At 37.3% G+C, this 13,571-nt stretch overlaps 1 protein-coding gene across 1 annotated transcript in view; it reads left to right on the top strand.

The window, feature by feature from the left end:
• Positions 1-13,571, top strand: part of LOC129945838 (uncharacterized) — a 238,993-nt gene that overhangs the window by 210,878 nt on the left and 14,544 nt on the right. The window contains exons 7-9 of the mRNA XM_056055775.1: positions 9,007-9,191; positions 9,344-9,450; positions 9,533-9,689. Coding sequence (XP_055911750.1) covers positions 9,007-9,191; positions 9,344-9,450; positions 9,533-9,689 — 449 coding nt within the window. The remainder of the gene's footprint in view (positions 1-9,006; positions 9,192-9,343; positions 9,451-9,532; positions 9,690-13,571) is intronic.

The following is a 13,571-nucleotide window of genomic DNA, read 5'->3' on the forward strand; positions in this document are numbered from 1 at the left end:
TATTATGCAGAGGCACAGTGTGAGCACTAGGAAGAGGAGAGAGGGTTTAAAAGGAGATGTCGGTGCACATTGTTTGTGGTTTTGAATTAATGAATATTGCAATGACTAGTAAAGACAGAGCGTGGTAAGGCATTCCACATTCGCATAGTACGGCTAAAGAACGAATCTCAGTATTTGACAGTACGACCGAAGTTGGGCTCGAGGGTATACTGATGAGCATTCCTAGAAGCGCGAGTATTACGGTTGAACAGTTTAAGGGGAGGAATGCAAAAGGCTATTTCACTAGAGCATAAGCCGTTAAAATAACGGTAAAAAAGGGTCAGACAAGATACCTTACGGCGATGTTCAAGCGAAGTAAATGAACTTGTGATGATATTATCATCTATCAAATTCAATGCTCTACGTTCAATACTATCCAAGAGGCTTTAGTAAGTTGCAGGAGCAACAGCCCAAAAATGGGAGTTATACTCAAGCTTTGGACGTATGTAAGCCTTGTAAATAACAGCCAGATCAGAAGGGGTGAAATATTTCTTGCATCGCCTAAGGAAACCCAAACACCTTGCGGCATTTTTGGCGACATCGCGTATGTGATCATTCCACAGGAGGTGGTTAGTGACACACATACCGAGAATATCGAAGTCTCATTGTTGCAAGTGCCATCCATGGATAATGTTGAAGGGGGTATATCTCGCTTTAACGATACAAGACAGCATTGGGTTTTCGAAGCATTAAATTCCACGTGGTTTTTTAATCCCCATTGAACAATGCTGTTTAGGTCGGAATTTAATGAGCTTATCATAGTTTGTCTTTGCAGTTCCACATCCGAAGAAGAGGGATGTGAATCTGAAAACGAATATGAAAAGCTAAGAGTACTATCGTCATCGAAACAATGTATTAGATTAGATGTTGCAGACAGGAGATGATTAATAAAAATGAGAAAAAATGTTGGAGATAAAACAGAGCCCTGGGGCACACCAGCATTTATTTTATGGTTTTCAGACTTGAATCCATCCAATACTACTTGTATTGAACGATCCGAAAGGTAATTACTAATCCAATGAAGCAGGGATTCATGAAAACCGAAAGCACGCATTTTCGATAAGAGAGCCTGATGCCAAACCCTATCAAATGCTTTTAAAATATCAAGTGCAATAATCTTACTTTCTCCAAAACGATGTAAAGATTTGCTCCACTATTCGGTGAGATGAACCATGAGATCACCAGTGGAACTATTGCTACGAAAGCCGTATTGCCGGTCATTAAGGAGCTTTCGATCTTCAAGTTATTTCTTGAGCTGATAATTAATCAGTGTAGTGTAATCGGTCGGTAGTTAGAAAGTGAGGAAGAATCACTAACTCGCTCAAGTACAGTCATGAATATCGAAAACAATATTTTCTGTAAAAAAGTGTCAAGACAATATTTTTAATTTTTGAAAAGCTGTTTGAGTCGAAGGTATATTTTAACCAAGCTTTATTATGGTTGTTTTTTGAGGTCTTTATTATTTGTAAAAAGATATCAATTCAATTTTTCTCAAAATTTGTCCAAATGTTGAAACAATATTTCTTATAAGTTAAAATTAGCTTTAAGGCGTAATCTCAAAGTTTTGAAAAGATGTTTAGGTTTTTATTTTTTATGAAAAAACTGTCAATTTGAATTTTCTCAAAATCTTACCAGATGTTAGAAACGTTATTTTTCGTTACACGAAAAAAAAAGTTGTTTGGACGTTTTCAAAAAAATATACTTCTTCGGCATCACGTAACAATATATTTTATAAAATTTATTTCAAGTCTCTACCCTTTTTGGTTCGTGAGATATTTAGGGTTAACCAACATTTTCACCTTTTTTAAACTGCTTTGGTAAAAACCACAGACTCAATTTTTTGGAACTCTTTCTGGATCTTCCTGCATCTGTATAACAAAATTTATTTGAAGTCGATATCTTTACTAGTTCTCGAGCTATGGACGACGAAAAAACGTTGCGAACGTACGAATGTTCATACACACTCACGCACAAACATCTTTCTAAAAATCTTTTATTTCGACTGTAGGGACCTTGAAACGTCGAGGTCAAAATTTTCAATTTGTCAAATTGGACCCATTACAATAACTTCCTATAGAAAATTAATAAAATATGAGATGCTTTAAAAACTTTATTTTAGCAGGTTTAAGTACCTTCAATACATTTATGAATAAAGCTCGACTTCCTTTGTATCATTAGCGCGGGCACGTTTGCAGCGGAAGATTGATTTACTCGTAATCCAATTTTCTATGACTCGTCAAGACATTTAGGCCAAAACGGGCGCTATTCACGTCCAATATTGCTTTTCCATGAATTTGACCGAACGCATCAATTATGTTGTATTTTGATGGTTTGAAAGGATCGAATCAAAAGTGCTTTCTGGCCAGAGCAGAAAATTGATTGTTTGTTGCGCTGTGTGGCACGTAATCCTGTAAAAATTGAAACCATATGTCTTCGGTGTCTTATATAATCGAACTCAGGCCTTGAGAAGTTCTTGATCATCGCCTGGCGTGGCCAGGATCATTTTGTAACAAGAACTGACCGATGAAGCCTCCAGGCAAAACTATAACTTCAATTGGACGCATTCCTATTCTCGTGAATCGCTCGTGAATTTGTGTCGTCCCAAATCTGTAACTTGTCATTTTTGCCTATTCACGTACCATATTTATCCAAAAGGGGCTTATTGCTTAAAATGATTTTTCGACGAAAATTGGTTTCATCTCCTAGGTCAGTTTGATTTTGTGCAAAGTGCAAACCATGTTGCCGAATTGACTGCCTTCAATTCTGTTTCACCCTTTAACAAACATAGGCGATATTTTAGGCACATCTTGCATTGTGTTGTCAAACGTTATTCACAAGTTTTATCATTTTCACGTGTTTCTCGACGGTGTAGCTTCTCGTTGTGATTAGTCACTAAGACTGCTTAAAAATAATTTGGTAGATAGTAAAAGGAACGAAGTGACTGCCATAAGATGTCAAAACTGACCCGTCCACATTGTATTGGAAACCCCTTTATGGATAAATAATCCTTTGTGTAGAACGCTACGAAATTCACTCAAGCTGACTTTTGATTTGACGCCGTAAATACGACTTATTTTAATTTCTTAAAGTGAGATTTTTTTTGAAATCGTTTTTGAGCAATAGAGACATTATAATATTTTGGCGTTATTTTACTGGGCAATAAGACATTTTAATAAAACTGTTTTGGGAGTTACGACATTTTTAACTTGGGCGACATGGTTTTGGACGAAAACAAATAATTTGACGTTTAAACTAGTTCAGAGTGCTGTCATCGCTGTTTGCTAACACGAGAGCTAGTGAATCCATGTCTACCTTAGAACAAATGTTTGAAATGCTTGAGCTATTTTTTTCTAAATTTTCTTTTTTCTCACAATGACCATCAGAACCCAATTCCTACAACCCCTGCTTGATATACGTACACTCCACATATATACCAATAGCTGTAATGTTGACATACAGGATAGCTAGAAATTGCATGTGGTTTGAATAATTAACTCACTAACCTTTCCGCAACCTGCGGTCCTTATTCGTCATCGCGACGCGAACACCACAATATACCAAAAATAGAAATACATCGCGGCCCAAAGGAGGACGGACATAACACACACTGAACAAACAGTCCACAGGACATTGCTAAATCGATTTATTACACTCGCCCATTGCATATGACAATGGTTTGCATATACATGCATGTTGGGTACTACTTGGAGGAGCCCAGCCCAAGAAATGGAACTTCATCTCCATCTGAAGACATAGAGGCGTAGAAATTTCCATTCCAATTTGGTTATGTGAATTTCTCATTTATTAAGATCTCAACAAAGGTGCGGCTGTGGGCCATATTGGCCGCTCTATACATATATTCAGTGGAAATCTGCCACCGATGCTGCTGTTGGCTTTGGCTTATCTGGACAGATACCAACTCCAATCGAAGACCAAAAAATCAACAAAAACTGCACCACAAAAAAAAAACAGCAAAAAGATTCTTCAGCTCTTTGCTAAGCTAAAGGCTCTCAAGTCACAGAAACAGAACTGCTGTGAAACGTGTTGGAATCATGATGATGGTGGTATTGGTGGTAGTTCTGTCCAGAACTTTTGAATTGTTCATCTGGCTGGCTGGCTGGCTTGCTGGCTAGAGAAGATACCCGAAGTGGAGTCTTGGACGACGAAGAATAACGTTCCGTCCACGATGGACTTCTACGACAGACAAAATGCAAAATAATTGTCCATTATCCAATTAAAATGTGTCCATGTAAAGAACTGTTTGGCTTTATTTTTATTTTTTGTTTTTCGTTGTTCATTTTCATTTCGTTTGCTTATTTCAGTTGGCTTTTGCCCCTTTTGGTCGTTCTGGAGCAAAACGTTCTTAACTGAAAGAGACGTGATGATCGTGGTGGCATAGGCCACCGATGACCGTCCGCGTCCGTCCCAGTCCCATTCCCAACAAGTGAGCGAGCGTTCGCGTTGTGTCTGTACCGCGCTATTACTGTACTGGCGCCACAAGAAAATTTGAATTTTTCTGCCACTCACACATAAACAAAAATAACATTTTAAATTCTCAGACCAACAACAACAACAACAATTGGCATTGCCATTTCCATCATGTAATAACTTTTTGGGAACAAAATTGAAGAACATTAAATGTAATAGCTAACACGATTTGAATAGTATAGTTTATTGTAGGTAAGGTATATAGTTGGAGTTTGGAGACACACAGAGACTATACTCGTACAAAGTTGCAAGACTTTAAGGGTTTCATCGTTTATCTTTGTGGGATAGTTGAGGGGATTATTTAATGTGATGATGATGATGTTTTTATGTAGGCCACAGAAACTTCATAAATATATATGGTATAGGCTTATATACATGTAAAGTTAAGCTTAAAGGAGTTTTAAAATCATTGTGGTTTAAAGTTTTCACCATTAGGAGGATTTTTTTTAATTGATTCCCTAACATAATTATCTGTGGTGATTTTATACAGCAATTTTTTGATTGAAAGATTTTTCAAACCATAACAACGCCAGTCGATATAACTTCCCACTTAGTATCTACCAAGAGCATACCTTGCTGCGAATCCCACGTTCTTCTATTCTATTTGCAACACAAATATATGGCCCGCAAAGTCTTTAGTCAAAGAATTTATTCAAAGTCAAAAACAAGGCCTTTCTTTTAAAACCAAGTCAAAAAAACTTAACAGGCTGCGCTCTTCTACGAAAACTTAAGGGGTTAGGTAAGGTTATAGTGGCTGTTCAAGATGGAAACGGACACACTTAGGCCAGTTTAATGGCCCATTGTGATAGCACATGAATCTTGAGGCTTTCTCCTAAGCTCAATGAAACCAGCTTGAGTCCCTTCCGAAACGTGAGAGGCTGACTATACCGATATGATTTAGATCGTTTTGATCGTTAAAGAAGAATTCTCCTATGTAATTCTTGCGTTTTCGAGCTAGAGCAGGTCATGTGCAGAGAAGATGGAGAACCGTTTCTTCCTCTTCCTCATCCATACAGCTTCTGCAAAAGTCATTTGAGAATACGCCTAGTCTCGTGGCGTGTTTTCCTATTAGACAGTGTCCGGTTATGACACCTATTATCCTATTAATTGGAATTGCCAACTGTTGATTGGACTGCTTCATCCACTTCTCTTATAAGAATAATTCTGAAGATGTCATATGGATTAAGCTATTTCGCAATTGCCAAAAGCTAAAGTGGCCATTTCTAGCACAAACTTTACAATTTTCCAACGATGTATTTAATGGACTTGAGAAAGTGTATCGATTTGTTGTTTTGTATACTGATTTTTAAGCATTTTATCGGGCTAATCATGATTTATTACTTATTAAGTTAAAAAAATAGGTTTCCATCCTAACATCTTAAACAGGATAGATGCATAAACCGGAGTGCCTCAAGGAAGTCTTCTCGGCCCTCTTATTTTTATTGTGCTGTTTATCAATAAAATTTGCAACTTATTTTTAAATTCAAAATGTTTCTTTTAAGTGGAGGATTTGGAAGTCTTTCATTATATAAAAACAGAAAACGATTGCATTTTATTGCAGGAAGATCTTGAGAGATTAACAAATTGTTGTTTGGTTAACTTCTTCCACCTTAGTAGTGCAAAATTTCAAAGTTAAGCTTTTTTTTCGAAATCATTCATCAGTTAACAATGATTACAAAAATGTGTGCCCAAGACGTTTGGTCTCAGCCTTCTGCTTGCCAGACGCACTTCAATTGTTTTTTAAAGGCATAGTTTTTTTGATACAGATAAGCAACTAGGTTTTTATGCCTTTGTATAATTGTGTTAAATAAGTTTGTAGGCGCTCAAGGAGTTGCCCATGAATTTATTTTTAACCTATCTCTTAGGGAATGCGTTTTTTTGAAGAATTAGAAGAAGCTAATTAACGCCTTATTTGCAAAATATCAGCCTTTCCTAACGTTTTCGAACTAATACATTAAATCGAATCTTTTGGTTTTTATTTCTAGTGTACCCCAAGGAAGCCATTTAGTACCAATCCTTTTTCTGATATTTCTCAACGATATTTAAAAACATTTCAATCATTGTATGTGCTTAATGTATGCGCAGATCTAAAACTTTTTCTAAGAATTACAACAGCTTTAGACTGCGATATAAAGTCCCTAGACTCTGTCTCCCAATAACTCACTAATAGCTCTAAATTATCGATCATCTCTTACGGAGATGGCTACACTGTTCAACATTCACCTTTTCTGGGTGACGGGCCATAGAGACATTCCAGGAAATTGCAAAGCTGACGATCTTGCAAAAAGCGGAAAAACTTTGCCTCTGCTGGCTCACAATGCTGGCATAGGTATCCCTTAGCTACATGTTAACTCATGCTAAAGCAAGATACCATAGAGAAAACAAACTTCAGGTGGAATAACACCACCACCTGATTACCGACAAAACTAATTTGGCCTAATCTTAGCGCCAAGCTCTCAAAACAATTAATCTCTCTGAGTAGATTGCACATTTGCTACGTGTCCTGACTGGGCACTTCTTAATAGGAAGGCATGCTATTCGACTTAGAGCCCCTGCAAATGATTGTTGTAGGAGTTGCATGAACGAGGAGGAGGAGGAGACGATCTCTCTGCCTTATCACAAGGACGTAGAATCCACATTTGAGACTACTACTTCAACGACACCAGCGATCTAAAAAATTCTGACATTATTTGTCTCCTACGCTTCATTCGGAGCTCCAATTGGTTCGACGAGTAAATCTGATCAACTGACCCGTGTGGTATCACAACGGATCATACTTTGGTCAAAGTGTGTTGGACTTCCCAACCAACAGCCACTTTAACCTTACCTAACCTAGACTGCGATAATGTTAAAAAAACGATCTTCATTTTTTATATTTGGAAATGTCAAAGTTCTTTCCTTAGCCGAAAAATCAAATCAGCAGGAGTAACAGCCAAAATAGTTTCAAGGAATTTTTTTGACTCTTAACTTAACTCTGGTTCTATGCTTCATTATATTTATGGATATTCAAAAGACAAAAGACTCTTTTACATTTTGGGCTACATTAGATCATTTTAGAATGCTTAATGGCTGAATCACAAACACGCTTCAGCTTCGACTTCACCTGACGTTTACGAGTTCAGCCATAGGAATTCAATGCATGCTATCACAATGGAGCTTCGACCTCACGTTTCGTTTGACAATCGTAAGAAAAAGAACGTAATGTAACGTAATGTGACTCCAAACGGGAACCATTAGTTCAATTATCTGAACATTTGCTTTGTCTGACAGCTCAACAGCTGTACAAAAATGTCAACAAACAAAATATTTGCTCTTTGGAGGGATGAAATAATATAAATGTCATTCAAAGCAACCTCGAAGTAGGTCCACCGTAACGCAGACGAACCCGAAGCTGAAGCGTGTTTGTGATTCAGCCATGAGTAAGTAACGTGTGGAATGCACATTATAGTGTTCATTCGTTAAGAATTGAAAGCAGCTATCCGAAACGATTTACTAGAAAAGATTTGCGTTCGAACATCGATATGCTCTCTTAAAACTCGATATGTTTGGTATTGAAGATCCAATATTTGAAGGTTCCGAGGTTTTATTTTGAAATAATGTCTTACAGAGTTCTAAATTAAAGTTATAAAACCAATTGCCCTTCTTTTCAATAATCACTTTTCAAGTTCTTTTGCGAGATTTTCGCTTTTGTTGTCTTTTATTTGTCCTTTTCCCCAGGGTTAACATTTTTGACCACAGTTTTGGAAGAGACTCAAAACCTACGACTTACGTAAGAAGTCTCTACCAATTTCCCTTTTTTCAAAATTAAATATTCTTGATTATTTTGTTATCGAAAAATATATTATAATAAAACACAGCACTATGTCTAATAACTTTGTAAATGGTCCAATTTCAGGTACGTATTGCCTGTTTATTTATACCTTCACCTCTGTTTTATAATTTATTGCCTTTGAAACTATGATCTTAACTGGTGTACTTGTCTATTTTTATTTTTTGCAACTATTACACCAAGATTCAATGCAATAAAACACTCAACGCCCAGACGCAACCAAAATAAACGCATGTTTAAAATAAATAAAATAAAGTATCCGCTGCTGGTAAGAGTTAGATCGACCAACCCGCCATCACATCACATGTTCCCTTACATATGGCACACTAAAGTGACCCATGAATGAACGCCATCGCCATTCGGTTACCCAAGGCTCCGCGGCGCGTATCAATACATATACCTTGTCCTACCGCTCCCGGCCACATATTTTTATGTTAGTCCTACTAAGCGCAATCTGACTCTGGCACTGGGCTTGCTAGAAGCTCATGAATTATTGACTAGGTTCATGCTAAGCCGCTCAACATTTGTTAAACAAAACAAACAAAAAATCAACGAATGGATTGTGTGTGTTTTTTATAAAATTTATTGGACTCTCAAATCTTTTTATATGATTTTTAAATATTTATTTTTTTGTTTGTTAAATTTTCTAGGTTGTATTAGTTCAAGGCCATTACCTGTCATTTTTGCCACTATGTAGTCGCAACGAGCCGGTCTTTTTGGCTACATGCACTCCGATTGCCATGCCCGAGACCAGGGAGTGTGTTGTACAAGGTGCAACAAATGTCTTTACAACAATTCATTCAATGGACATGAAAATAGCACATATAGACAAGAAGTAAGTTTTGCCTTAAAGGCTTTCAAAATTATGGTATATTTTGCTTTAAAAATTGTAAAGTGACAGTGACTTAAAAATATGTGCTAACTTTTACTTTTTCTTTTTTATTTATTTTTCATATTTTTGACATTGTTTGTTTATGGTTTGACAAGTGGTGAGTTTCACTTGGGTTACAGCAAAAGTGACATCCAGGGTTTGTCTTGGTATCATCTCATTCACTCGGATAATCTTCGTGAAGCTCAGAACAAACACCGGCTAAGTAAGTGTCTTGAAGAATTTTGTATTTTAATTCTGTCGTTTTGAACTTATTTTTGTTTTTTTTATTTCAATGCAATTTTTAGTTACCCAATCAGAACAGGACAGATCTTGTATACTTTTGGTCCGAATGCAAAGGCGGCAAGGGGAATTCATTTGGGTGCATGTTGTTCTTCAAGTTCGAGACAGCCAGGACAGTAGTAATCAACAGCCAGTGATAGTGTGTACAAATCAAGTTTTAAAGTAAGTTGAATTTTAAAATACTTTAAAATTCTTTCTGTCTCAGAAAGATTTACTACTCCAAAATATGAAAATATAAATAAAGGGCGATTCTTAAAAGCTGTAGGAAAGTTTTTTCAAAACAAAAACACATACATTTTAGAAAAATGCATGCAATATTTATTTGAATCGATAGTATGGTCCATATAATTAAATGTTTGAAGATTATTGCAAATGTTGACTTTGACTGCGCCTCAAATGGTCCATTCGCTTGGTCTAATTTTGGCATACTCTTTCCAACATTTCTCATGAATAAATGCTTCAATGTTGTCTTCCAATGCTTCAATTGAAGCGGGCTTGTCTACATGCTATGAGCTTCAACATAGCCCCACAAAAAATAGTCTAAGGAGCCAGTTATAGCTATCATTGAAATCGATCCGGGAAAATTTTTGAACCGATATTTGACTATGTTTCCCTTCGATTAGAAATGAAAATTATATACCTACTGATCGATCGGAAATCACCCAAAGAATTTTTTTAAAGATAAAAAGTTTAATTGCGCCTTTGGTTTTGTCTAAAAATGTGTTTTTCTATTTTCCGAAGGGAAATTCATTTTAATGAATATACTGATACTTTTATGTTCAAAAGTGAAACGGATCGTTCCACTGATTTGTGTTCCAATTTTACAAAATTCCAATGACAGATTTCTGTCAGTAAAAATTTGTCGGTGGATTTCAATCAGGAAATTTTTTTAATGACAGAATTTTCTAATGATAGCTATACACAACCTGCCAAAAAATTCCAATTTTGTTTACAATGATGAAAACCAATGATAGCTGTAATGGAACTAAGTGAAACCCAAATAGGTGAGGCTTCCGATCCTGCTGAATTTTGTATTCATGGGTATAGTTTGGTTCCTTTATTCGATTCCCACCATGGCCTCGCCATCTACATTAGGAGTGATGCTGCTTATCAACTCTTACCACAAAATGGTCTTTGCACCAATTCCTTTTTTATTTATTTGTGGATTAAATTTTCCGTAAATAAGCAAATCACTCACTATTGTTTCCTTTATCGACGCCCTAATCTAGACAGAGTATCAACTTCTCGTGAATTTGATGCTTTGTTCGATTCCATCCAAAGAATTGTTTCGTCCTATCCTCGCACTGAAATCGCTGTTATGGGCGATTTCAATGTACACAATTCTTCATGGCACAACATTCGGGCCAGACAACACCAGAAGGAGTGTGTGCTGAGATCTTCACTGAGTTGAACCATCTAACTCAGCTGGTCAACGAGCTCACTCGAATATCGGACGTGGTAGGTCGAGCAGAAAACACCCTTGACGTGTTTCTTACCTCTGACCCTGATAAGTACACTATATGTGTTCTATCTCCTCTAAGCACATCTAACCATTGTATTATATCTGCAAATTTCTCGTGTGAAAACTCCTCAGTTAAAGAAAGAGCTCCTAGGAGAACCGTCTGGCATTACGAGAAAGCCAACTGGGACGGTCTCAATAATTATTTTAGGATCTTGAACTGGTCACTTTGCTTCCTTGATAGTGACGATGCCAGCGCAGATATGATCAGAAGTTTCATTCTCCTGGGAATGAGAACCTTTATCCCGAATATGGCTAAAAGCATCAGAACTAAGGAAAACGCATGGTTTGATGCGAGCTGTAAAGAGGTTGTTAGGGTCAAGAGCTTAAGTTTCCGTTGTTTTAAAGCCAATCCAACTGAGGAAAACCGGAATAAGTTAAAGACAGCCAGGAAGGCCTGCAACGCCCATATTCGACAAACCAAATTTTTACACGACCAGGAATTACGACAAAAATACTGCAATGTCCCAAAGGCAGTACAAATTTTTGGTCATTTGTAAAAAACATGAGGAATTCTTCCTCTTCCTCGATTCCCACGCTCGTTGTCAATGACATTCCATTTCTTAGTTCTATAGAGAAAGCTAATCTCTTCGTTAGGCAGTTCGCCGCCAATTCAACCCTTCCAGTTAGTGTTATGACTCCGCCTGTCATCGAATGCGTTAGTGATTCTATGGGCCAATCTTTTTCCGCACTCGTACTGTGGCAAGAGTCCTAAAAGATCGATCTTAATACACATCAATACACACATGGTCTGGATGATATCCCCGCTATTGCTCTGAAGAGGTGTTCTTCAACGCTGGCAAGCTTTTTCATCTGTCCTACTCCTCTGGCCTCGTTCCGAGCGGATGGAAAACTGCATTTGTCCAGCCTATTCCCGAAACAGGCGGATCTTCCTCACCCCCCAATTATCGCCCGATTGCACTTAAGTCCCTTCTTTCCAAAGTCATGGAAACGCTGGTAAATTATTAGCTTAATAAATATCTCGAAGACCGAAGGCTTCTTATAACCGGCAGTACGGCTTTCGCAGCAATAGTTCCACTGGTGATCTCATGGTTCATCTCACCGAACAGTGGAGCAAATCTTTACATCGTTTTGGAAAAAGTAAGATTATTGCACTTAATATTTCGAAAGCATTTAATAGGGTTTGGAATCAAGCTCTCTTATCGAAAATGCGTGCTTTCGGTTTTCACGAATCCCTGCTTCATTGGATTAATAATTACCTTTCGGAACGTTCAATACAAGTAGTTCAAGTCTGAAAACCACATAATAAATGCTGGTGTGCCCCAGGGCTCTGTTCTATCTACAACATTCTTTCCTATTTTTATTAATGATCTCCTATCTGCATCTTCTAATCCAATACATTGTTTCGCTGATGATAGTTCTATCAGATGTCGCCAAAAATTCCGCAAGATGTTTGGGTTTTCTAAGGCGATGCAAGAAGTTTTTCTCCCCTCTAATCTAGCTGTTATCTACAAGACTTATATACGTCCAAAGCTTGAGTATAACTCCCATATCTGGGTTTGTGCTTACTTACTTAAGCCTCTGGGGTAGTATTGAACGTAGAGCATTTAGATTGATTGGTGATATTACCATCATAAAATCATTTACGTCACTTGAACATCATCGAAATGTTTCTTGTCTCACCCTCTTTGACCGTTATTTTAATGGTTTATGCTCTAGAGAAATAGCCAGCTGCATTTCTACCCTTAAACAGTTCAACCGTAATACTCGTTCAACCGGAATGCTCATCAATATACCCTCGAGCCCATCTTCGGTCGTACTGTCAAGTACAGAGATTCGTTCTTTAGCCGAACTATGCGAATGTGGAATGCCTTGCCACACTCTGTCTTTCCCAGCTATGAGTGTGCGCATATTATAAAAAAAGCAGTGTTCGTTCGTGAGACGATTCATGGTTAAATTATAGACCAAATTGAAGATGTTTGACAGTGAAACAAAACACGAAACGTGTTGCCAAAAAGACAATTGCAAAAAAATCACCCTTTATTAGACTTGAAGTAAAGTTCGATGGGCTATTTGTCATTAAGCTATGGTTCAAGGTTTAAACACATATGGATAATGGATTGGATATATAGACAATAGACAGTCTAGTTTAGCCATGGTTGGAGTTGTACAATTTAGGTCTCAAACTTTTGGTGAGCGCAATATTGCACCTTTGTAATTGTTTCGGTTGTGGTTCCATGGCCCATCATTTTTAAAGCCCTTTCTTAGATTCTTTCCAAAATATTTTAAATTGTTTTTGGGCCACCTGCCCATATTCAAGGACAAATGAAGGTTTTGTAAATTACAACCAGATCGGAAGGGGTGAAAAATGTCTTTGTCCATCGCATCGGAGAAATCCTAAGCACCTAGCAGAATTTTTGAAATGTCGAACATGTGATTTATATTCCATAAGAGCTGATCTGTGATACACATACCGAGTACTGAAAGTTGATTAGTTTCCTGGATGCTATAGTATCACTCATGGATAGTTGCATCAGAGGTGGGTTAAGCTTTAACAACAGGAG

Source organism: Eupeodes corollae, chromosome 1 (genome assembly GCF_945859685.1).
Source record: "Eupeodes corollae chromosome 1, idEupCoro1.1, whole genome shotgun sequence".
In the NCBI taxonomy this organism is placed as follows: domain Eukaryota; kingdom Metazoa; phylum Arthropoda; class Insecta; order Diptera; family Syrphidae; genus Eupeodes; species Eupeodes corollae.